We start from the raw sequence: 27,089 nt of genomic DNA, 5'->3' as shown, positions 1-27,089 counted from the left end.
AATATGTCCTGGGTGATCCGGTCACACGTGAACAGCACTAAGCACAGCACAGCTGAGAACGCATTTTCGACTGATTGAGAGCACATTTAGACAGCTGATCCCCCAGACTCTAGTCAGAGGTGGTTCAAGACACTTTTGTCCACATTGTAATGATAATCTAAATGGAATATGTGACCTGATGTGACCCCATGAAAGCAGAGGAGTTCTCATAAAGAGGTTTTCTTCCTCTCCCTCTTTCCAGAAAAATGACATAGCTCAAACAGCAGCAGCGTAACTCACAGAATGTATTATTCACAGAAAACCTTCTGCTCACAACTGTATGATATGGAAGTTCCTAAAGCCTCAATTGACGAGGTTCACAGAGCTTCACGACTGGCAAATCCAAGAAGGCTGGCTATATTTTGACATCACTGTACAGAGTATGACAACAATTAAAATATCGATCAGGTGATTATCATGAGGATTGTACTTGTTGTGCTCACTGAATGTAAAATGCTTTGCATCATTCAAATAAAAAGAATCTTGGCTTTCCAATGGCACCAATATGAACCGTGCATCTAACGGCATAGATCGTGGCTGAGTCGTAGGTGCCAGTTTTTAAGTAATAAGTGAAAAACTTTTTTTTAATCATTGATATTATGTTTCCAATGCAGTAGAATAACCTATGTAATTGGTAGTATATGATACATTGGTTGTTTTCTGAATTCAAATAAGCTAAACTTACAATAATATTCCTATATATTATACCTGAATTGTCAAGAGACAATGCAGAAATCCCAGCATACTGTATGATTTAAGATGAGCTTCAGCTACAAAACACACAATAACTTTTTCATTACTAAAAATGTTTGTGTCATATCATGATATGGTGGGGTTTAAATCTTCACTGTGCGTGCGTCTATGCTCTGCCACTGGGCACACACAATTAATTCATTTTAAGTTTTCCATTTTTCATTACGCATCTGTTTCAAAATTGAGCTGAAAAGTTTGTCAATAATTCCACAATGAATGCTACTCAGACAAATGTGAAACTTGTTACTGTCTGAATAATGATACAATTTCATGACTTAATTGAATTGAATACTGAATTTATTTGTGATTTTAAAGAAGGGGCGAGTTTTGGTCACAGGATCCAAGGTGTGAATGTTTGTGAAACTGCCTGAGGAGGAGAGACAATGCTGCATTGTAAGTGCTGGGAAGGTGATACCTGAGGCCACCTCCTCTGTTCAAAGATGTTTTTTCCAGTTTAACATGGAGGGCTTCCCTGACTCCTGTCTCAAACCATCTGTCTTCTCTGTCCAGAATGTGTAGATCACTGTCCTCAAAAGAGTGTCCCTTTTCCTTGAGATGTAGGTGCAGACCCGGTAAAGGACAAAGTCAATGCCCACTTTAGCTACCACAGACTTTACCTCTGCTTTTAAGCTCTTACTCCCCACCATCTAGTTTCGACCTGAAGAAGCCTTTTGGATGAGAGGGGAAACGTCTTCAGTATTCAAGAAGAAGTCCATTTTCCCTTATCCAAGCTGATGTGATTGCCATGACCCGGATGACTGAGAATCTTCATCAACGTATTTAAAGCAACTGATTATGAAGATGAGTGAAATAACATGTTTCTGTTTTTATACAATGGCTAATGACATATGAGGGAGATAATGTTGCATCCATCATTGGGTTCAGAACAAAGCTAAAAGAAAAAGAAAATGCTGCAAATCTAACAAAACTGGATGTTTGTGAAATCAACTTAATGGATGAGGAGGGTGTAGACCAAACAAGTTCTGTAAAAACCCATTTAGACCTGATGTAATACATGGGTATTACAGTTTCAGTGCTTGGAGGTCTGTATCGTTCCAGACCCGTGACCCTTTACCCTAAAACTCTCAGTTCTACAGTAAAGGATAATCAGTCCAGGTGGCTGTGAGAAGCGTTGGCAAGCAAAAGTTAGATGACTGGGACTCAGGATTTGGTCTGTACTTGTCCATGAAGGGCCTCTGCTTGGGCTTTCAAGTTCCAAAACTCCATCTGGATGAAATCAGTCAATGTCTTCCTCATTTCCAACTGAAAGAATATGTTGAAAAAAATTAATTTATGTTGTTCTTGACAAAACAAATAACTGGCAAACCTCACATGGCAAGTATTTCAATAGTGTATCGTTTGCTTTGTGTAGGTAAGTGCACTGTCACAGTGATGTTGTTTGATGCTCACAGGTGAGGAGTCTGTGACCAGTCAGCAGTATGCAGTATACTTAATGTAAAACATAAGGTACTGAGCTGTACCTTATGTTTTACATTAAGTTTTGGTTGTGTTTATTTTGTTCTGAATGGCTGTTGTTAAACCACCAAACAAAATAGCTTTCTTAGGGCCCCTTTAAACACAAAAGTGAAGCATTCAGTTTGTCCTCACCTGGCTCTTGTTTTCAGCTCGGAGGGATTCAACAAGTTCTTTGACGCTGAATGGTTTCCCCACCAGGATTGTGATTCTCTGGAAGTAGACCAGCTCTTAACACTAATATTACTGACAGTACACAAAAAAGCAATCATGTCAAATGAATGAAAAAAACTGTGAAATGAAAGGTGTAGGTGGTCCTACTTTGCCAGTTCGAGGAATATAGGGCTTCACATTTGGCAGAACATCACTCAAACCTGAGACAAAAGTAGATTGTGCAAGAAAGCATTTATTCAACTTTAGTATGCAGTAATAATGTCACAGTTGATTCTAAAATGTACTTTTTTACTATTTTTTTTTACTATTTACTTTCTTTTCTTTTGTTTTTTTTTTCCTTTCTTCAATTTGTATTTCTTTTTGCCCGTGTAACACATCTGCAAAGTTCCCAAGTCAACACGACTAGATTCCTGAAAGGCAACATTTTTAATGAAATCCTTTAATGCATAATGCTTGATACTTTGGCATACTTCAAAGAATGAACAGCTGCTTTGTATTTTAGAGTGAGTTTATATCAAATCCACAACATACTGTCTGTCGAGACTGATGTGCAAGACAGACACAAAGGGACCAGATCAAGGAAGTCTTTGGCCAAATATGCACAAATGTTATCAACGGACATAAAAAGGATCCAACAATCTATTGGTTTTGGGAATACTTGTATGTTGCCCTGTGACATGCATCTTAGTCTAAATGCCACAGTAAAAATTAAACCACTACTTTAAAAGCTTACTCTTACTGTAAAATTGGCAGCCAATTATAAATCTAATTCATTTTTACAGTCCCGTTCATTTCTAAAATTCATGAAAAGAAATGTTGTCAATGTATTGTGTTTCTCTTTCTTTCTCAGCAGTTATCCCTGGACTAGTGTGATGGTCTGAGCTGTCATTTAACCCTTTCACCCATCTTGAGTCCATTCTGCATGAGGTCTCTTAATGTTAAAATCGAGTTTTTACTCTCCCCTGTGGCATGCTGCCCCACGCAAGCTCAAAGTATTTGTGCTTATGCACCGAATGGCAGTTCAGAGTACCCAGCCTTCGTGGAGTTGCTGACGATGTGACCTGCAGGGGTGTGATTGGGAGGAACAGGCTTTCTGATCTGAACCTGAGCTGTGTTTTGATTTTGGGCATTTTGTCTGAGTCATGGATTGGCCATAACAAACACCATGTTCGAGCACAAGGTGGTCGATAAGTGTACTCAGTACCAGGCAACCTTAGGCCAAAGGTCGATGATCAAGTTTGTAGTCTTATCATCAGACCCCATGTGCCTTAGACATCTGGGTGAAGACCTGGTAAACCCAGACAAGAAGGGAGGGTCAACTGGGAACATCTGGCCGAGGCCCCTGTCGAGGAGACCTTCAAGTTTCCACACGTACTCAGTAGGAGGTTGGGGACAGGGAATCTGGCCACTGGCCGAGAGGAAAGTCGTCACGCTTAAGAATGAGGCCTTTTGGGCTTGGCTGTCTTGGGGGACACCTGAGCCAGCTGATTGGTATTCAGTAATGGCCAAGGGCTGCAGCCAGTGGTGGAGCCAGAGTATTTTTTGTGGTTTAACTATGGTGGGGCTCAAATCAATGCCATTATTTCAATGTGAATAGTTATTCAATGAAATAACACCAACACCCTCCCACAGCTAGAAACACAGAGAGAGAGAGAGAGAATAGTTAAAAGTCAAGTTGTCCTAAAGCAGTCTTCCACACAACAACCAAGAGTCAAAACACAGCCCCGACCAATTAAGTATGCTAATTAGGCAACAAGACCACATGCAAAACGCCGTAACAAAGTCAGCAAAGTTTCCAAAAACAATATTAAAACTCACTTTACAATCTGCCGGGTTTTGTGACGAACATGCACTCAAAGCGCGCTCACATGAGTGCACCCTGGCGCCACCACTGGCTGCAGCATCAGTGGTTGCAGAATCTAAAACTCGGGTGTGGGAGGAATTCAGTATAGCCATGGAGAGGGATTTGTCAGTGGCATCAAGGAAGTTCTGGCAAATTGTTCGACACCTCAGGGAGAGAAAGCAAAGCCCATCCCAGACTGTACTTGGTCTGGATGGGGAACTGCTGACCCAAACTGGCAAATTTGTCGAACAGTGGAAGAAACACTAAGAATCTCCTCAATCAAGCCACCATGTCCTCTACTAAGAGGCAGAGAGTCTGAAGACTCACCTTGGCAGAGGTTAACAGGGTAGTTAAAAAGCCTTCTAATGCCCTGCAGCCAGGTGTGGATGAGATTTGCTGCGAGATGCTCAAAGCTCAGGACATTGTGGAACTTTTGGCTGATACTGGTTTGGAAGCTCAGGGTTACATCTCTGCTTTTTGTGGATCATGTGTGAACCTCATATATGTGCAAGGTTTTCAATATAGTTTGTGAGTAATTTTGGTTTGATATGTATGAACCATAATCCTGAGTAATGACCCTAATAGCCCCTCATACAAAAGTTCACAAAAACAAGTTACAAAGGCAAGGGGTAGAAAACCTTCATGAGTATCACTATGATACCAGATAGACCAGATAAATGCTTTATACTGTGTTTTATATTGTTGAATTAGGATACTCACCCACGTGCCAGATTGGCAGTATAATTGGATTAAGGGAGCACTCTGCTATCAGCCGACCCACACCTATAACAGAGAGCAGAAATGTTATTTTCTTTTAAATATTCCATTTACACAAAGTCTATATACTTTGGAAAAGTGTATAATTTCAAAAAGTGTACTTGAAAACACAGGTCCGTAATTGCAATAATACATTTGTAAATATGTATGTAAACTGATCAGCCATAACATTATGACCACTGACAGGTAAAGTGATTAACAGTTGTTCTGCTGGGAAAACCTGCATCCTGGGACTCACATAGATTTCACTTTAATACCTACCTAAACATTTCTGCAGACCATTCACTTCCACAGCCATACAGGGTGGCAAACCCAATCCCCTAACGAGCAACGTTCTGCATAGGGACAGCAATGAGCCTTGCAAAAAGGGCTAAAAAGCATGTCAAGGGGCTTGAGATGTTCCTCTGATCTCTAAACTCACCAGATACCAATCTGATGGGATCTGACAGCATCTCTGCAAAGTAAGCCAAATACACAAAGACTTTACCCACAACCCGCAGGGCCAAAAGGACCCTTTGCCAAGTTCCTGATACAAGACACTCCAGGACACCTTCAGAACTTCACAAAGTGGTGACATATTTATCACACAGTGAGTGTGTTCACAGGGTTTTGCAAAAGAAACAGGTTAATTGCAGAAGATAGAGGTCCAAAATCTCCCACTTTGGTCCAGTCTTAGGCACTACTACACACATTGCAATGACTAATCAAGTCTTTGCGATATAAAGTTTCCAAACAAATACAATGTGTTCAAGTCTCCAATACTACAACCGCCTGACAAAAATGATGTAATCTGCACACTGGGAGGATATTCATTCAGCTTCTTTATTTTATTTTTTTTATAGCAGAACATTCTGGCTTTTTAAGCGATCCCTAAATTATTCCAGGTACTGTCACATTTCTGTTCCATGGCTCAACTCATCTCCCAGTACTTTTCCACTCTCCCATCCTCTGCCCAACTGTCTGCCACTTAATAAGCCAACTCAACCCACCACTACTCTTCCACTCACTAAACAATCCAGTACACATGCTTCTCCAGTTCACTCACGGCTTGCCAGATTGTTCTTCGCTCTTCTGATGCAAGACCTTCCAGCCTCTTTCCCTGGATTGATCACATGTTGCTGTTTCTGATCTGCCTTCTTTGTCTATGTCCTGGTGAAACACACCTGCCCCCTGCCTTTAACTGTAAGTTTTACCTTGTGGACTTGTTTTTCTAAGCCCGTGTGGTGTCTCTCTCTCCTTGATAACCCTTCTACCAATTCCCTGTTGATTTGTCTGCCGGGTCGGACCGTTTACCTGGTTTTGCTTCCCTTAACCCTGCTTGCTCCCTAAATGGAACCGTTGACTGACAAAACACTAAACTGTGAGTTTGTTCCAATAGAAGTCTACTGAGGACTGAGTCAGCTTCTCAGTGTGCTGCAGTTGGGTCCAAACACCACCCAATCCAGGAACCATTTCTTCTTAGCCTGAGTACTCTTGACATTTTAACCATATTTACCGACAATACATCTGCACTGACATTTGACCGTGAAGACTTTTAATTGTAATGGAGTAATTTTTCTTTTCTTTTTTACTGTTTTTATGAAAATCGTTCTCAACACAGGTCCAACCCTAAAGGCAAACTCCAACAAATTATACACCACTGAGGATATTAGTGATTGGATCTGATGTTTTTTAGTACCTCTATTGGGGAAAACATTGATGGGTACTGAAACAAATTAAGCAAAAAAAAAAATTTTTTTAATTAATATATAAGAAAATATAACAATAACAATAATAAAGTCAAAGCTACAGGAATTTACTAAAAAACTTTTCTTGGTTTTTGAGAGACTTTTTTGTACTGGTCTGGAAGCAGTGCTGCTTGACTGGATTCCCTTTATAATTCTGACACTTCACAACATCTGTTTTGAGTAAGCATGAGTTAACAATAAAATACCTTTCAGGAACAACATTATCTTTAGACAATGTGTTCACAAATAGGAGCTGCTTATTAAACTTTCTAAATGCCAACTACAGCCAAAAAAACTAAAATAAATCTCTGACGATTTTAGGAGGAACTGTAGTTCACAGGTACGACTAAGATGGAGGAATAGGTGGAGGAAATTTAAACCAATTCTTACCGCAATACCTATGGGGAAAGTCAGATTGCTAGCAAATAAAATGGACAAGCTGGAACCGCTCATATTACATCACTGTCTGTGATGTAATCAGCTCATTCGTTTCCACGCTACAGACAACATTCCAGCAAATTCATGGAGACTTCTGGAGATTTGAACCACCTCGCCCTCTCTGCTACACTTTCAGCCTGTAACAGTTTGTCAAATGGTCCACCAGAGAAGATAAAAGTTTAATAATTTCTATGCAAATGTAAAATATGCATAAAGCTCCTCTGCTTGTCCTTTAGGATCAAAGATCAAATCAGATCACAATCTAGCTCTCCTCACCTCCAACTGTAAACCCATTGTTCAGTGGCTGTCACTTCATCTGTCACTTACTGACTTTGAAGAAGTGGTTTCAGGAAACTGAGGAAGACCTACAGACACCCTTTGAGGCCACAAACTGGATTGCACTCTGTGAGCCCAATGGAGATGATATCAGTGCAATGACTGAGGGTGTATATATATATATATATATATATATATATATATATATATATATATATATATATATATAATGGCATGCCGTTCAGGAAATTAATCTTTGAATATATGGAATGAAACTTTGAATATATTGAATGAACCTTGAATATATGGAATGAAACTCTGAATATATTGAATGAAACTCTGAATATATTGAATGAACCTTGAATATATGGAATGAAACTCTGAATATATTGAAAGAACCTTGAATATATGGAATGAAACTCTGAATATATTGAATGAAACTTGAATGTATGGAATGAAACTCTGAATATATTGAATGAAACTCTGAATATATGGAATGAACCTTGAATATATGGAATGAAACTTGACTGACGTCAGACTTTACGGAAGTGCCAGCGGCCATCTTGTCTAAAGTGTGGATACTGCAGCGAAAAGCGAATGACAATGAGTCAGTCCGCTCGGAATGTCGTAGGATGAATATTAAAGAATGAAGACACCATTAACACACTGGCGAATACAGTACGGGGCAAAAATCCTCCCGATACCTCTGCCCAATACCGTTCTTCTAACGAAGAAATTCGCTCCTTTTTTAATCGTGGCAGACCTGCTACAACAGGCCAGGCAGCTGTTTATCAGGCCAACCTCAGCATGCCTTCAACCTCTCAGGAGTGCCCCAAACAGTCCCTGCGTGCGATCTCCACCCGTAAACAAGAAAGGGCCCAAGACACAAGATGTAGGAATAGCTAGGCTTTCTTTAAAACTACATGAGGGCTCTTTAGTGCATTTAAAAATGTAGCTCATATTCTATATCTCAGCGCTCTGACGCGGCACTTCTCCGGCACTGGAGAAGCTGCTGCGGCTACAGGGATTTCGTAACCTGAAATAGAAGCCCTTCAAATATTGTTGATATACAGTAAAAATCACCCACATTCTTAGACCAATGCAGGCTGAATATTTAGTTTATTATTTAACGTATTTGATGATCCGCGACACAACTATGGGCATGTTACTCACACAGCGGTCTGCGGACAGACAGACAAATGCATGATGAGATTATGCCGAAACTTTGAATTTATGGAATGAAACTTTGAATATATTGAATGAAACTCTGAATATATGGAATGAAACTCTGACTATATTGAATGAACCTTGAATATATGGAATTAAACTCTGAATATATTGAATGAAACTCTGAATATATGGAATGAACCTTGAATATATGGAATGAAACTTGACTGACGTCAGACTTCACGGAAGTGCCTGCGGCCATCTTGTCTAAGGTGTGGATACTGTGGCGAAAAGCGAATGACAATGAGTCAGTACGTTCGGAATTTTGTAGGAGGAATATTAAAGTATGAGGACATCATTAACACACTGGCGAATGCATGTACGGGCCAAAATCCTTCCGATAACCCTGCCCGTTCTTCTAACGAAGAAGTCGTGGCAGACTTACGACAACCTGAGAGGTTGAAGGCATGCTGAGGTTGGCCTGATAAACAGCTGCCTGGCCTGTTGTCGTAAGTCTGCCACGACTTCTTCGAAACCTTGTTTATGAATATAACTTTATGTCTGTTAATTACACATAAAATCCTCATGGTATCAAAAAATGGCATATTAACTATATTCCTTGGTATTGGCATCAAGTTGCAAATAATGATAACCCCTGTGAGTAGCAGGGAAATAGTAAATGGATTGCACTTGTATAGCACTTTTCTAGTCTAGCAGACAACTCAAAGCGCTTTTGGACAACATGTCATATTCAGCCATTTACTCACACATTTATACAGCACATCTCACTCCGAGTGAAAGAATGCGTATGAATGCATACATTAAAGCACTGACTAAAATGTGCTGTGTGAGGGAATGGGTGCATGTAGTGTAGTGTTAAAATGCTTTGAGTGGTCACCTAGACCAGGAAAGTGCTATACAGTCCATTTACCATTCCAATTAGCAGACTGCCCTTCCTACAGCTACAGCTGGCTCTAGAAAAAAGTGTTTGACATCATGTTTTAAACACATATGGGAAAAATGGGGCTGGTCTACATTAAAAAGGGCCAGGGGTGCATTTTGTTTCCCAGTTCAACCTTGATTACATATACAAGAATAAATGCACATGTTGACAAAACACTGGTTACAGAAAGAAGACAGTGTTTTCAAGTACACGTCTTTAAATAGACGATTATTATGAGATTATTAGATAGATTATTTAGAAATTAATTAATTGGATTTCATTGGATTATGATTACAATGAATTGAACTCCAATTGGCTTGAATTGGACTATATTATTTAAGTGCCTTGAGATGACATTTGTTGTAATTTGGTGCTATATAAATAACATTTAATTTAATTGAATTAAATTATATAACATACAATAAAATACAGGCATACATCACAAATCTGTATTGTACATCGCACTCTCACACAAACCAAACATGCACTGCACTCACCCCATTTTAAGCGGATGAATTCCTCAGTCATGTTGACTTTGCCTGTTCAAATAAGGAATGCAGGAAGAGCTAATTTTCCCTATAATACAAAATAACTAAAAGGAAAGACAACTCAATGGCAACACCTTGGGTGGACATACCTTCTGGAAAAATGTGCACCCATTCTCCTCTGTTCAATTTGGTCAGGATAAAATCCATACCTTTCTGGTAAACACCATCACCTAAAGAAAAAATATATTATTTGAGTTTGCTCAATAGATGAATGTGTGGCAATTTTTACACTCACCTCTGCAGACAGGAACACACTTTCCACGGCTGAAGAACATGGAATGCAGCTCTCTTGTGAAACAGATGTCGGATGCTGCTGGAGTCCTGTCCAGTCAAGGGTTAAGAAGTATGCATCATTATCCGAGAAACAAAACCAGATTACCCTGAACTGCTACAAATGCGTGTATGGGGAAAAAAACTCACCATCGCATCTTGTTGAAATTCCACAACTGTCTGAACTTCAGTACACCTATCAAAAACAGATAATAATAATAATTCTAATAATAAAACTTTATATATGTAGCACTTATCCAAACAATGCTATATAACGCTTAACATAGCAGCAGAATTTAAAAGAAAAGAGGGCAATACTAGGTCAATAAGTCTATAGATTTGTTTAAATCAATACGAAATCTAAACGGAGAAGCAAGCATAGAGATGACATGTTCATACTTTTTTGTACCAGTGATGAGTCTTGCTGCAGCATTTTGAGTTAATTGGAGGTGACATAGGGAGCCCTGACTGATACCAAAATATAATGAATTACAGTTAGTCAAGGTAAGAGTAGACAAAAGCATGCATAACTTTTTTTGTAAATCAGCAGTTGAAAGAAATGACTTTATTCAACAATTGTCTTAAGCTGGAAAAAACAAGACTGAACTACACGTTTGACCTGAGCATCAAGACAAAGTTTTGAGTCAAATATTACTCCCAGATTTATAGCAGTTTGGATAATATTATCTGAAGATTGCCTAGACTATAAATCATAGAAGTGACACATTTGGGGGACCCAACAGAATTAACTCTATTTTTTTATCACTGAACTAAAGGAAATTTTGGGCCATCCAGGATTAATGTCAGAGAGATGGGCTCCAAGACTCACAGTGTTGCTGGGAAATGTGGGCTCCATGGGCATGTAGAGCTGGGTGTCATCAGGATAAAAATAGTAATTTACATGATGGCCTTGAATAAGCTGGCCAAGAGGCAGCATGTAAATAGAGAACAGAGGGGGACCAAGAACTGAGCCCTGTGGTACACCACAATTGAACTAAACAGCTGAAGATGTACAACCACCCAGAGTAACAGAAAAAGTTCTGTTAAGAGATATATGAGAGCAATAAACTAAGAGAATTCTTAATTCCAATGCAGAATTCCAGGCAATGGAGGAGAATGTTGTCAACATTATCAGAGTTGGTATTTAAATCTAAGAGAATCAAAACTAAACACCCTCCTCTATCTGCACTTAGGAGTAGGTCATTTGTCACCTTAACAAGGGCTATCTCAGTGCTATAGAGTGTTCTAAAACCAGACGTTCCAACTCTGTAAGGGAAATTTGTAGAAACTGTAAAAGTAACAGAATCAGACTGGATATGAATTCTGATACTTTCTACTTAAAAATTGAGTCAGGATTTTTTTTTGAGGTAGTTGAGCATCAGATTCTTGAAAGGAAGAAGGGGATCCATTGATAACAGATTTGATTACATTAAAGAGTATTCTAGGGTTATGGTTGTTATTGGACATCAGTTGTGAGAAGTAAGCCAATCTTGCAGCTTTCTGATAAATCAGCATTTGATTCTTAAGGGCATTGTGTGTTTCCTCAGATTTTCTGGCCATCCATTGACATTCAAATTTTCTACAGTCATTTCAGGGCTCCAGTGTGATTATTGATCCAAGGGGTATTATTATATTTTTGTTTCCTGGTTTTAAATGGGGCCATTTCATCAAGGATAGAAAGACATTGTTCATTATACAATTGCAATAGTGCTTCTGGTCTGAGCAGTGGTTCAACGTGAGTTGAGGATGTAGAATTGAAGGCATAGCAAAATTTAACTGCAGAGTCAGCATTGAGAATGTGAGAGTTTCTCTTAGTGCACACAGAAGAAAGAGACTGATGAAGACGCACTTTAAAGATAATTGCTTTGTGGTCAGTAACAGATATATCTAGCAGCTTCAAAGAGGTTAGAGTGAAACCAGATTAGAGCACCAGGTCTAAGATGTGATCTTTAGAATGTGTAGCCTCTGTCACAGACTGAGTGAGGTTAAAAGAGTCTATCAGATCCAGAAACTCAGAGGCCTGGGAATGGGAGGGACAACATACATATATACTGAAGTTGCCAAGAACAAGCACATTGTCCTATTTCTTTATTACAATGGATAAGAAAGAAGGGGGGTAAATAAATCAATCTAACCCTAATCCACTATGGTGGGTGGACCTGTGATTATAAAACTTAAAACTTCAAAGGAAGTCAAATCACCAAAATTAACAGCATGGCACTTATGGAAAACTGAGCTTATGGAAAACAGCAAAAACACCCCCTTGTCCAGATGGCCTACGTAAATGCAGATATGCAAAATCAGGTGGACAAGTTTCAGTGAGGACAACTGTGTCCTTGGGACATCCAAGTAATTATTTGTAATAAAAATTTTAGCCAGAAAAGATTTGTTAGTAAGTCCTTCAAGTCATTAAAAAAAACCCAACATTGACACAGAGGAAACAGAGGCAGACTTAAAGTTACCGCAATAGGAATCAAGTTATTTATATTAACATTACTCCTCATTTTGCGGAGACAGGGAGGTCTGTGGTTAATAATAAATGTGGACATTTTCTGAAAGACTGAAGGCAACTGAGGCCAGAACAAGGGGGATAATCAGTGTTTGGAGTTACGTCAGTTTCAGAGGAAGAAGAGTCACGTATAACAATGTATAATAATAATTCATAGTTGACTGACTGGAGAGCATGCTGAATGTTAGCCGTTAGGACTCTGCTACCCAGCCGGTTTGGGATAACAACTAGAATCTTTACTGTCAAGTAAAACAAAATTGGTTGCTGTCCTTTTTAAATGCAAAGTGAAAGTACAACTAAAAGTCAGAATAAAAGCTCAATTTCAATACACAAGATAAAATAGAATATATATCAAATTAATAAAAAAATACATGTACATATAAGAACATCAACTAAAAAGTATGTACATCATACTGTAGTAGTGACATCTGCAGAAAAATTGCACTGTAGCCCACATTGCTGTTAAATATTGCACAGAAAAAACAGAATTCACATTATAAGATTGGGTAATTGTTTCAGTTTGTTATTAATTACTTTAATGGCCCTGGGATATGTACTGTTTTACTGTTTGTGTGAGTTTTTAAGGTTCTGTACCTCCTGCCTGAGGGCTGCAGTTCAAACAGGTGGTGTTCTGCAATGGGGACCTATAGAGTTGCTTTTCTGTGGCAGGCTTTTCCATGGCAGTAAGACCTGCGGAGTTCCTTTAAGCAGGGGAGAGCAAAGCTGATCATTTTCTGGGTTGAATTGATTGACTGGAACAATAGCCATTCTCCTGCAGTGCAGCAGGCAAACCACAATGGGATGCAGTAATTCAGTACACTTTCAATTGAACATCTGTAGAAGGATAGCAGCAGCTTCTTGGCTTGTCCCCTCTGAGGATCCTTTGGTAGTGGACTCTCTACAGTGCCCGAAGGCAGAGAAACTCTTCACACAGTCACTATTGCTATAAATGGTCTGAGGGTCAGATCTGTTTCTCCTCAAATCCACAAGGATTTTAGTTTTTGTGGTATTGAAGTCCAGGTTGTTCTTGGTGCACCATAGTGACATTCTTGCCACCTCTTCCCTATATGTGGTCTCATCTCCCCCTGAGATAAGCCCGTCCACAGCTGTGTCAGCCACTAGTTTAATGATTGCATTGCTTGGGTGGATGAGGTGTGGTCGTGAGTGTAGAGTGTGTAGTAGGGGACCTCAGCATGCATCTCTGTGGGGAAGAGTTGAAGCTGTTATAGCTGCAAAGGGTGGGCTGACGTCATATTAAACCCTATGGCTTAAGAATGGGATGTCACTTAAGTTCATATGTGTGCTAAGGCAGATGAGTGAATACATTTGGCAATATAGTGTGTCTCTCATATTGTTTTGCTGGAACTTCTTTTTTTTCAAACTGTCACAAACAGTTTCAATAAGTCCCTGTCACCCTCCTTGAAGTCTTTTTCTTTGACAGGTTAGCTTTTTCTGGTGATCTAGGGTTTGTTACTGGGGAAGCATCTTACTATGTGACTCACAGAGTGCATTCCAGTCAGTGGATCCTTGCATTTCATCTTCTGCCTCCTGAGGAAAAGTTTCAAAGTTCTTATAATGACAGGTTGCTGCTTACCAATGGATGTATAGTTGGAGAACCAGATTGTGGTTTGATTTTCTGAGTGGAGGCAGGGCAGAGGAGCTGTATGCATCTTTTACATTAGCTTAGAATAACTGAGAGGGAGACGTCATTGAAATCTCCAAAGATCACCATGAATGCATTGGGATGTTGTGTTGTTAGCCTGGCAAAAACTGAGCTAATGACCTCACAGACAGTGTCTGCAGATAATACATAAACTACTAAAAGAATTACACAGGTGAGCTCTCTTGGTAGATAATCTGGATGTAATATTACAGCTATCAATTCAGTGTCTCTGGTACATGTCACTATGAAGGAGAGGAGACATGTCCAGGATTATACCATCTGTTAACAAGCACTGCGATACCTCCACCTTTGCTTTTGCTCCAGCTCATATTGTCGTAAACCAGGGGAGAAACGCATTTGAGCTCTTGCAGCCATTTCACAGTGAAACAGAAAACTGCATTCTTGACATTCTTTTGGTGTCCTCTTGAGTGTTCATTCATTTTGTTTACAAGTATTATTTCCCATTCATTGTGAAGGAAGACCTGGGGCCTCATGCACAAAGGGTACGTACGCACAAAAAAGTGGCGTACACACTTTTTCACGTCAACGATCAGATGTATCAAGAACGAAATGACCGTGGAAATGTGCAGTGCCTCACACCAACTTCAGGGCTGTCGTACGCACTTTATACAGCTGTTGATTCTTTAAAACAGCTGTTTTTTTCATCAAAAACAATGGCTGCTTTAGTGGTATTGGAAGACATTGTAAATGGTGCAATTGGAAGAAAGCGTGTGTTCAGAGACTGACAGGATTTGCTGGCACATGATGACAACTGGCTCATCAGCCGTTTTGAGGGCAATCCTCCTGGAACTGTGCGCAGAGCTGCGGCAGATGTTGGAGCGCAACACAGAGAGGAGGCATGCGCTGCTTGTGCCACAGGTGACGCGCACACTGGGGTTTAAGCAACCGGGGCATTCCAGAGGGAGCTGGCCAACCGATTGGGACTGTGCCAGTCGACCCTGAGCCGAGTCATGCCAGCCAAGTGGGACGGAATTATCTGCATCTCAGCAGGTACATCAAATTCCCACAATGCAGTCCAACAGGCCAACATTGAAGCACAATTTGAGGCGAGAGCCGGTTTTCCTAATGTAATCGGAGCTATCGACTGCACACACAGTGCTATAAAAGCTCCATCACATGATGAATTTGTATATCAACAGGAAACATTTTCATTTCATCAATGTACAGATCGTATGTGATGCTTTGTGGGGGTGACCTGGTTCAACGCACAATTCATACATTCAGTAACAGAATTGTTGGGAACAGACTACAAGCTGGCGCTGTGTGCGATCGGTGGCTTCTTGGTAAGTAACTTTATTTGTGTAATTGTCCTAATATTATTCCACGTGAGGTGTATTGAGTATGTGCGCCCCCAATTTCTATCCCGTCTTCACAGCATCATAGTTGGTGGTTAAAGTTAGTAACGTGCTGTTTTTTGCTGGTTAAACAACAGCTTAAGATCTTTCTAACAAGCCCCTGATCGTCTCTGTGTGCAAATGCTAATAACCCTGTGCATAAAGTGGGACATGTCTTAGTTAGCCTCACCTTTTCCCCGACACACTTCTGCACTGTGTGAAGGTCACTGTGTGAACACATTTGTTGTGAGTTACACAAATATAGGTATTTACCTTGGGGGTAATCAGAGTCACCCACACTCCCACACCCACCACCCCTGAGAGAGCAGTGTCACCCATAGCTGTGCCGACTCTCCCCCCTTGCCTGTTTTGGCCACACTTCGCCGATATTGGACCACTTCTTCTTCACCTCTGCTTGTGTGCGCTTCTCAGACCCCACAGCATTAAAGGCCTCGCTCACGCTCTCCCACCCACTCCTCTTACGTTTGCTGCTTATATCGTAGGACAGCGTGCCAAAGAGCACATTTTTGCGGGCCTCCACTTCAGAAAGTAGCACCTCCATCTCGCTTTCCGTTAAGTTATTCTTTTTCCCGTCTTACTTATTCTTTTTTCTTTATTTTCTGATCGTGCAGAGAGAGGAATCGCAGGTGCAGGGCCAATTTAAATATGATTTGCATATTTAAGTAGGGACGTGGACAGGGAGGAGTCGGGTACTTTGACGTGCGTTTCAATTCCAAGTTGATCGGGATGTATAAACAAAATGTGCTTGGATTCATGCGTGTGCACACATTGATACATCCGGATATTTTTGTACATTGGAGGACAGTTTGGTGTGAGCGTACGCCATGTTTCAGTAGGAAATCCACGCAAGTCTTTGTACATGAGGCCCTTGGTCTGTATGTCTTCTTTCACCTGTTTTGCCATCTATGGCAACTCCTCATAACAGATGTAGCGAACTCAAGTGTGGAATTTAATACAAACTTAAGATTTTAAATGACTGCAACATTCTTTTGTGGGGATGGTCAGTGTGGAAATACCAGATGGGGGATTTCTACATCAAAGAAGAGAAATTTACAACAACCTTTGCCCACAAAAGCATTTTTGGGGGAGTTTTCTCAGCCCCTCTTTCCACAGACCTGTGCCATAAATTTAGATTAATGCATTAATAGCTTAGTGCTAACTAAGCTGAACAAACAACGGACCCTTTCAGGAGAGTATTGGGGAAAACCAGAACAGGACCCTTCCGACCCTATATGGTTCAAAGTAAATAATGGTGACCGTTTGCCCTGACTCTGACTCAAGCCAGAGACAGTCGTTGCATGGACCTCTGAAAAGGATCTCACCCAGAATAACTTTTTAGCTGAATCTTGAAACTGTATTAAATGTGCTTTGTATCTTTGTACAAGTTCTTTCATGTTCTCAGTGATATCACAAGCTGCATTTTAATACCTTTTTCATGATCGTACGTGGAACGATACGGAAGATATTATTATTTTGGAAAATTACTAATCAGCTTATGGAGCCACATTGCCCCCGAGTGGTTCATAGTACTGAATAGTTAAACCCAAACTAATCAACAACTTGCATATGACATGTGACATTTATATGGAATAATGCAACTATTAACCAATAATCAGCTGTTTCTTATTGTATTCTGTGTCTAACACAGGAAAATAACATTGGTTGGTTCGTTATTCATACGTCATAACTTTACAGATATCCATCTGAATTTTGAGACTCATAACCATCATGTTATGTTATGTTTTGTCATGTTATGTTGTTTTTGCTGTCTTTATATCCTAAGTTTTTATATCTTAACATGTTATGGTGTTTTAGAATCCTCTGTACAAATGTTTATGAGACGGAGGAATGCAGGAGTCGAATTCTCCTTGTAGTTTGCCTTACAAAATACGCCCAGGCAGATGGCACAACAGTGTCAGGCATACCATTGGCTGAAAGTGTAGCGTAGGCCTACGTCATGCCCCGCCTCCGTGAATCAAACTCCGGAAACCGCGAGGAAAAGTCAGTTATTGCCCGGTCATGGCATAAGTTCGCATAGGTTCTTGAATAGAACATGGACGGAATATTGAAAGAGAATATTGAAGGTCCAGATCAGTAGAGAAGATGAAGATCAGAGAGTTCTAATTGATGGAATGAGAGTCTGGCGGAGAGTCTTTGGAAATGGCAGGAGAGGAAGATGAGATGGAAGAAGAAGGTCCGAACAAAGACAGAAAGAGAAGAATGTAGTAGAAAGATACATTTTGCGTTTTTGTTCATCCGTCATCCTGTCTCCTCTCTATAGCACGTTTTAAACTCTGCTGCTGCAGCATCCTCACCTATTTTTGATCAGAAAAAGGAGCCAGCGTTCAGCTTGTCAACCTTTTTGTCAATCTTTGGTGAATTTAAGTTCACCTCATCAGAGTTGGTCAGCAACCAAAACCAACTCCACCCTTGGACAGTTTTATCATTATTTGCGTGAATTCCGACACACCACCCGTTCGTCTTCAAGCTATCTGAAGGAAGCCAGGAAAGCGACCGGTCCAGTCCCTGAAAGTCAACCACAACTAAGGCCGCGAGACGCGGAACCGAGAGAGACCCAGTGGGACCCGCTGGCGATGACCTGTGGTTCGGAGCTGACCTAACCGTAAGATGTGCCCTGTTCTTACATTTCAGACGGTATGCGGTGGGTGTCGAGAGAATTTGCTGTTAAAATGATAAACTAACCCAAGTCGTTAGCTTTTAAATTCAAATAGTAACAAAGCTCGACTATTTGAATGATTCCGATATCCATCTATCCCCTCCCCTTAGTTCTTTTCAATTCACTAAGTGTTTCTTATATAATCATCCATATTCAAAGCATTTCTCCTGTTGTCTTAAGGTTCATGTCTTTGGTCATATCATTTTAATAAATGGTTCATATATATACATATATAAAATCAACCGGCTTTTGTGTATGTGTTCTTTACGTATGTGTGAGTCCAACAAAACGAGAATTCACGAGTAGCGACTATATGAGACTGAAATTTATTAGTTATTAATTAATAATTGATTGGTAATTTAACATACCAGAATCGTAAGATTTTGTCTTTTTCCTTCGATTGAAGGTGGTGCCCTAAAACGAGGTTAAATAAGGCTTATTCAGATAGTGAGAACTTTCGGATAAATCCTTATATCTTATCACATCACGCTACGTGTGTCTGCTATAAATATATATTGTTGGTGCCTTGTGTGCCGGCGATATATAATTTGGCTACACAGATGCTGAAAAGTGACAAAAATACAACAATAAAAACAACAGTAAAGTCTTACAGGAAGTACAAGGGTCTGCATTTACCGATTGTAAACCAACCAATAGTCTTAACAGCAGTGACTATCAAGAGTCTTGGTGTGACTACACCAGCTGTTGTTCATATAAATGCACAGACCCCCACCTTTGCTTTTCCTAGAGTCTCTATCCCTGTCCTACCGATGATGCAGTCTTCTGGCTCCACAGCTGCATCAGGTATTTGTTTGATGAAGCTGAAACTGTGAGAGGCTGAGACTGTGATTAGATTAAATTGTGACAGGCTGAACACAGAAATCGAATAAACTCAGTTGCAACAGTACATTCCCTCTACAATCCGAGTATTAGGAGGTCCTGCTGGCTGTAAGTGATGTTCACCCAGCAAATCATTGTTGATATGAGTGGCAAAACACACAAAAATAAACAAATGAAACATAGGAAAGGTAGTTCTGAGCTGCGACATGTTTGCACACCATCATAATTTTTACCTACAAACATACCTGTGAGCATCTGATCATTTATTTTTTCTTACCCCAGATATGTGGATCATCCATACAGGACTGGTGATTGGCCAGAGTGATCAGAGGTGTGTCAGAGGGCCTATGGTCAATGAGGCTTAACAAAACTTCATGGTTGTGGACTGTCAGGTGGTTAATGTACTCTGAATAAAGACATTAGAGAGGGGAAGGCACAACAAAGGGGTGTGAGTGAAGGACTACTTGGTTCTAATGACAAGTCCAAATTAGCTTGTTTTGGTTAGGTGTATTGGAGTTATGTTTGTGTTTATATGCACGTTTCTACAAAAAAATTACAACTTACTGGTCCAGAAGTAGGAATAGGAGCCCACCATGCCCATGACCAGTGAGCTGGAGATCCTCCATGCCAGAGCAGGGCATTGTGGGAAAGGCCATTTGACCTCTAGTGGCATCCTTTCAGGTGCTACATCCATACACATTAACCAAAAACAAGACAAAGTGATAGAAAAAAACAACCACACAGAGAAAGCTCAGTTTGACTATTCTGAACAGAATTACACTACACACGGCTTGAACTAATAAGCATTTGACTTTTGTGCATCTCCATGGATTTTGGGTTGTTTAGGCCTTAAACTTGCTTCTGTAACCTCTTTGTCTCCATGCTTTGCAAACACATGTCTGGATGGTGCAATGTAACGTAACAAGTCCCAGAAATATCTGGAACAGTGTGAAGTATGGGCAGCTCTTGCTTATGTTGGTCCTTTAGTGGACTGTGGTAAACAGACATGTCATAGTGGACAAAGACATGCTAGAAATAAAGAAAGGTTCTGTACATAATAAAACAGGTAGTTTACTTCTGCATTTGCCTCTCTCATCCACATGCAAACAGTTTGTAGACAAAAGACTTTTAAAACGTTATAGAAAATGTACTAGAAACCACAACAACAATAGCGCCTATATTCTGGTTTTCCTGGGATTTATTTACCTTTTGCTGTAATGTCATGTTGAGCAACGACTTCATTTCAGTGTGCACACAAACCAATCATCCAGCGCATTAAATACTGTTCTGGCTGTTAGTTTTTTGGCTAAAGAAGAATCAGCTCACTAGGCGTGTGCAGTGTTCTGCTCTTGTATTTTGACGTGTTGTTGATCTTGATTATTTTTTGTGTTCATGGTAGGATGGAGATATTTTCTCAAATGGATGGAAACAAACAGACTGGTGTTGTCACGGTCTAAACTGTCAACCAGTTAATGAAGTTTATGTGCTTTTAATTATTACATTTATGGTATATCTAATTTTCTAAGCTTTGTCCATTTGGTGATGAAATCATCTGATATCAGCCCCCTCCCAGCTAAAGCTAACTTTCAACCAATCATCATTCCACCTATGTGAGGCATCCTCACAGAAAACTGGGTTCTGATGAGTTTTTGGAGAACTGCAACTAGTCCGTTTTCTTTTTCCGATTTCTTTTCAAATCAGAAGTCTACGCATTAATATTTTTTTTCCTTTAAACCCCCCCACCTACATACACCAACAGAACACACAATAGTTGAACTGAAAAAAGAAATCACTCATAATAATTATAATAAACATAATAATTAAATTAGAACTGCAAGCAGTTATAAGCAGGGTTTTTGTTTTAAATTTGTAAGGTGACAACGAGTTTTAGCACCACAACTTTGTGTGGAATATGTGGAGTTTTTCCTGCCTGAGGTACACGCAAGTTCCTGAGCCATTTGTGTAAATATCTTTCTCAAAAGTGTTTTGGTTTAGGGTATTATTTAGTTTTACTAACTGAAAAAAACAGTACTCCTAACTTAATGGGTTCTAATAATGAATGTTATATCGGTTAATGAGTGATTTGGTCTCTGTGTCTGGCAGAGGTCCTTTAAATTTGAAAATCACAATGATTATAGTGTTTTATCAAAAATCTTATCGGACTCTGTTTATAAGCCAAGCCCACTTTATCTGATCATTACCAACATTTATGACTTGCCTCGTGATTGTTTATTGACAAGGAAATCCAAATTTGATACAAATCTATTGTGCTACTTTTGCAATATAAACTTCTCAATTTTACAGCGCCCCCTAGTTGTTGACTTTTGCCAAATTGGGTACAGGTAATCAGGATGGTGTTGAAAACAAAGGTACTCAATTTCATGTTGAAGTAAAAAACTAAATTTAAGATATTTCTGTTTTGATAGCAAGCAAGATGAATTTTACATGTGCATAACTTGGTCATAAAGTATATCATATCAAAATCTGGCTCGATTCAATTTTTTTTTTGTCTTTTATGAGCAAAGTTTTTCCCAGACCTGGCTTAGAGCCTCAGAGGAGCTGATAAAAATAGGTTTAACATACCCAACAATGTAGCAAATAACTGTTTTGGCAGAAATAGGTGTGGCTTACTTCATGTACTTCAGCTTCATTCATAGAATCTGGGTATATAAGTGTCTGGAGTGTGCGACATACGGTTTGGAATTTAGAGGCCAAAACGTGTTGACCTCAAGTACAGCGACACCACGTTACTTTATTATAGATTATTGAATATCTAAAGAAAAACTGTTTAGCCTGTTGTATATCATATTAAAATATGAAATATTGCTGTAAGCCAGTACATTCACCAGTCTGAACGGGAATCGGAAGGCTTCATGAAGACTGTTGAGAGACAGCTAATTTCGGTAACATTTACTCAATCATGTGCAGAGATACAGATGTTGACCTAATTTGCATAGCTGTGGAAAAAAAGAGGCATCAACCTATCAGATGTTCAGCGTTTTTCAGGGAATGTGTTCTGAAAATATCAGCTGTGTATAATAAACAGGTGATATCTGTTTTTGTTGACAGGCCTTGCCCACTTTGTCCAATCAGCACAACATTTTTTGATCATGTCAGAACTCCGTCATGATCATATAAATCAAATTCGCTACAAATCTGTCCAGCTAATTTTGATAATAAAATACTCACATTTACAGCATCCCCAGACTTGTGGTAGGGAGCAGTGCCTCAACAACACATACAGTTTAGGGTCAGGGTGTTCTCTGGTGAGTTCAACAACAGAAGATGGTTGGGGAAATCTAAGAAATGGTGGTGTCAGATAGAGATTAGGTTTTGGCCATGTATGCACAAAACGTTATTATAAGGTGTAAGAGAATACCACAATCTTCTGTCTTTGGGAATTCCATGTGTGCTGCCATGCAATATGTTTCCATGCTGTACCTGTTAATACATTTCTACCAAGGACAGTCCAACTACTCTGATCTTTTCTCCACAACACATTTTACCAAATTTTTTCTTCCTTAAGGAGTTTTTAATTTGGGTATAAACGTCATGTTATTATCTGTTACTGAAGTTGAGATAGGCATCATTTTCTGATTTGATAGCTAGCAAGGCACTTTGTACGTTCAGTTCTTTTCAGTACGTGAAGTATACCAAGTTTTGTGTATGAGTTTAGGACAAGGCCTCAGTTAAACTTGCTTTCCTAAGCCTCGGCGCAGTCTGCCAGCAGCCACCAATCCCTCCCTCCGATGCTGGACTGGCCCTGCAGTCCAGACTTTTCACCACCTGAAAACTTTTGGAGCATCCCAAAATGTAGAATATGAAAAAGAAAACCCAGAACTGAATGGGACAAAATTCTTTCTCTAAATATCCAGCAACTGGTCTCCCAGACTGTCTGCTTGAGCCTTTATGCAGCCACTCGGGCCCTTTTGCTACATTTCATCTCTTTATTAAAAGGTGGAAATACCAAAAATCAATGCAGAGATCTCCACAATGATTCTGTTCATTGTGGAGATCTCTTTGATGTTTAAACAGTTTTAATGGCATAAATTATACAGAAGGAGCAGGCTATCAAAAAAAATTGCAGAATAAGTCAAACAATTTTTGCATGTGCGTACTACTTTGCTTTAGAATAGTAAAAAATATTGTAAATACTATGAAGGTCACTAATCATGCGTGAACACTTACTCATTGGTGCAACAAAATCTCTACTCATACATCAAGGCTTGTCCAGTCATGTTACTGCTTGTTTTATTGTTGTGTACATGCATGTTTAGTGACCTTCACAGTAAGCACAATGTTTGTTGTTAGAACTTCAATAATTTTTCAGCAGATCAGCATTCACACCGCTGTTTCATGGCAACAGCATCCTACTGTTTTCAATCAATTCATTTCTTTTATCTTTTATTCATCTTTCTATTTATCTTCTTTATCAACTTCCCATTGCATCTATTCTGAATGTATTTTTATATGTTAACTTATTTATTCAGATATTTATTTACTTTTTGTATATTCATTTATTTCCACATTTCCTAATTATTTTATTTCCTTGATGAATATGGCAATTAAAACCTAGTTTGAAAGCAGGTTTGATCTCCTGCAAGAACCTGTCAAACACTTCACAGGTGGAGTGTCGGTCCACTCCAAGCAGAAGTATATGCTCTCTTCATTATTAATACATGTGGCTTAATGATCTGCCAGGCTGTGCAAGATGCATAAGAAAACCACTATTTATGGACAGAACAAATGATCAGTCCTGCACTAAGAACATTATGGGTATATGTTTACTTTTTGACAGAATGTGGAGGTCTGCATGGACTGGATACTGGTTGTAAATCAAGTTGAATGTTTGATTAGAATGAAAAATGTCTTAGTTCATAATGATATCAGCTTTTTAACATTTCTTTACAATTGTACAGTGTTGGATATTGAAGCATATATACCTGAAAATATTAATTGTGGTGTTTGTTTACAGCTAACATATCACAAGAAAAGCAATAAAAATAATAAAGAAATAAATGCAGCAGGAGTTATGAATAAGATATATGACTGTAAAGGCTGTGTTAAAGTAGTGATAAACCCTCACAGAATAAATATAAGGAAGCTGATTGAATTTCTATCAGAATTAAAGACAGATGTTTAGTAGGTGTGGCTTTTCAGGACCCACTATAGACGAACCAGGAAATAAACATTAGGATCCCTTCTTTAAATGATAAACATCCTTTTTCGTATGCATAACAATACAACAATCTCATCACATTCATTTTAGTCTTAAAGATATATTAAACTGACAAACGTTCTATTTTTGAAAATCATTTGCCATGAGTCTGAAGTCTCCAAACAACAAAAAGGCCAAAGGCAGCTGCTCATTAAAGGGGATTTTTAAACCTAGACCTTATTTCTGGAATGAATTATGTTCATCTACTCACCGACAGTTTGGCCAAAGTCGGCGTCCTTCGGAAGCTATTTAGGTAACTCGCAATCCATATAACGAAGTGAACGGGGCAAAGACGATGCAGCCTCTAAATAAGGCATTATCTGTCTTTATTTCACCAATACTTTAAGCCGAATGAATGAACGATCGTGTACTATTGCTCTGTTAGCTAGGTGCTGTTATGTGGCTACTTGCAGCTATAGGAGAGCTAACGGAGGGAATTCTACACACACCTCTACTGGGACCGCTTTATCCACACGCCCCCCTGCAGCACAGCTCATTCACTCTGGTAAGAACGTCCATCTTACTCAAAGTTGTCGTTCACATTGTCAAAATCTAATAAATATCCTGCCATGTTGCACAAAATTAGCAGTAGCAAACTCTGTGTGAAGTTAGCCGACTGTCACAGAGCACGGAGTAAATAAACTGTGCTGCTGGGGGGCGTGTGGATGAAGTGGTCCCAGTAGAGTGCCTGTGTAGAAATCCCACCATAGAAATTTCCACAGCTAATGTCATGGGGGATTTTGTGCCTCTTTTTTACTTTTATTTTTCACGTTTTAGCGTAGAAATTGAAGGAAAGCATCTTCTTTTTTTTCTTTCACTACATGCATTTGTTTTAAGGATCAAGATAACAAAAACCAATTCATGAAAAAAAAGATTTAAAAAGTATAGCTGTCTGTCTTTAACCAGGGTTTATCTTAAACAGAAAAAATAAGCTCAACATGAAATTAGTCAGTAGGGAGCAGAACATTTCACGTAATATTTTCATATCAACACATAAGTTAAAAAGCTAATGATTTACACACAGTAACTCCACATTAATCCAGATGTCTGTATTAAATTGTGATTGTTACTAGTTAATCTGGGCATGCTGCTTGAACCATTGACAGCTGTCACACAGCTGACAGTGATCTCAATTTATTGTAGACACATGCCAGTCAATCCTTACTAACAAGAAGGGTAGTGTAGGATACCACAACAATCATGAGAACCATTGTGGCATTGTGAAATGTAAGCTCAAATCCCACACATACATCTGTCACTTAGAACATAATCAAACCGTTTGGGGTGGACGTTTTGTAACTTAGTCCGCTAGATTTCCGTTTTCTGTGAAAACCCTATATTGTTAATGAATATATCAATTCCATGATGGAGAATTTAGAATTCCCCCGTTGAAATGTGCCAATGGTCACCGTTTACCTCGACAAGTGCAAGTTAAATCGAATAGAATAACCCGGTTAAACTGCAGGAAATTTAACACACATCTTAACAACACAGCCTGGTTTGATTCTGTTCGAATAAGACCAGAAGCACAATGTATCACAAGTAATATGGCTTTACTCATTTAGAACACTTAGCCGCGGCTAAACGCGGTCTCGTTTTCAGGAGCGTTTCAGTGATTTTTTTTTTACAGCATGTTTTACCGGTAGGCCTAACAATTTTTTTTAACTATATCACATAAGATTGAGGACTATATGTGTGAGACATTTTAATTGCGACTACAATAATATTTTGCATACAGTTGTCTACTTTCGCGATGTTTTCATCAGGCATCTATGCGGTCACCTCCTCTTTTGAGACAGCAGTCTCCTGCACAAGAACTTAAGAAGTTGGTCGGATACCAGTAGATCTATAACATCGTGCAGTTATTTCCTTACAGTAAAAGCTTCGCCAGAACATTTAAAGACTCAGTTCATACACATGTGAAATAGTTGTGTTGTCATTTGCGTCATTCAAAATAATCAGGGTTTTACCTTGTTTAACAACTTACTGGTATTACTCAGCTAGCCATTAATGCACAAGATTGACCGATAAACCAAAGGGCATTTAAGCTATAGTTACACATCCGCTAGACTCGCAGTCGTTGGACGGTTTTATGTCTATATTTAGAGATTGGCCTACACAATCCCAATCTGCTCAACAAGCTATATATAGTAGCTCATGTAGTTATTTTAAAATGGTTGGTAATACATAAATATGTAGCTCACCTTTCTCTTGATGGTAGGTGGCTGGGTCGATCAGAACAGTGCGTCGCATTAAAAGGGGACAGCTAGCAGCAGTGGGCTAATAGGCTAACACTGCCAGTGTCGTGCCAAAAAAAGTGATCTTCTAAAAACTGATCGCGGGGGCGCGCATACATCGTCAACGTTTTTTGTTTATTT

The 27,089-nt window shown here is 39.4% G+C and overlaps 1 protein-coding gene across 2 annotated transcripts; it reads right to left on the bottom strand.

Annotated features, from left to right (window-relative positions):
• Positions 1 to 1,067: 1,067 nt before the first annotated feature.
• On the bottom strand, positions 1,068 to 27,056 carry tafazzin (tafazzin, phospholipid-lysophospholipid transacylase). Of its 2 annotated transcripts, XM_072366772.1 has the most exons (11): positions 26,916 to 27,056; positions 20,058 to 20,177; positions 19,771 to 19,899; positions 10,579 to 10,624; positions 10,394 to 10,479; positions 10,248 to 10,328; positions 10,108 to 10,149; positions 5,003 to 5,065; positions 2,587 to 2,639; positions 2,401 to 2,478; positions 1,068 to 2,055 (listed from the first exon to the last, which is right to left on the bottom strand). In XM_072366772.1, the coding sequence occupies exons 1-11, from the start codon at positions 26,962 to 26,964 to the stop codon at positions 1,954 to 1,956; spliced, it is 849 nt and encodes a 282-aa protein (XP_072222873.1). In that variant the 5' UTR covers positions 26,965 to 27,056; the 3' UTR covers positions 1,068 to 1,953. The 2 variants fall into 2 exon arrangements, with proteins under 2 accessions (XP_072222873.1, XP_072222874.1); XM_072366773.1 differs by lacking the exon at positions 10,108 to 10,149.
• Positions 27,057 to 27,089: the final 33 nt, after the last annotated feature.

Source organism: Leuresthes tenuis, unplaced genomic scaffold (genome assembly GCF_036924035.1).
Source record: "Leuresthes tenuis unplaced genomic scaffold, fLeuTen1.0.hap1 SCAF_16, whole genome shotgun sequence".
NCBI classification, from domain to species: Eukaryota; Metazoa; Chordata; class Actinopteri; order Atheriniformes; family Atherinopsidae; genus Leuresthes; species Leuresthes tenuis.
Note: the sequence above shows the minus strand (reverse complement) of the source record. Positions and strands in the feature narration are given on the sequence as shown.

Coding starts and splice junctions, on each gene's coding strand:
- tafazzin (XM_072366772.1), bottom strand. CDS start 26,964: ATGCGACGCACTGTTCTGATCGACCCAGCCACCTACCATCAAGAGAAA. Junction 10,480..10,578: donor AATTTCAACAAGATGCGATG/GTGAGTTTTTTT, acceptor TTGACTGGACAG/GACTCCAGCAGCATCCGACA. Junction 10,329..10,393: donor GTGTGTTCCTGTCTGCAGAG/GTGAGTGTAAAA, acceptor TTTTTTCTTTAG/GTGATGGTGTTTACCAGAAA.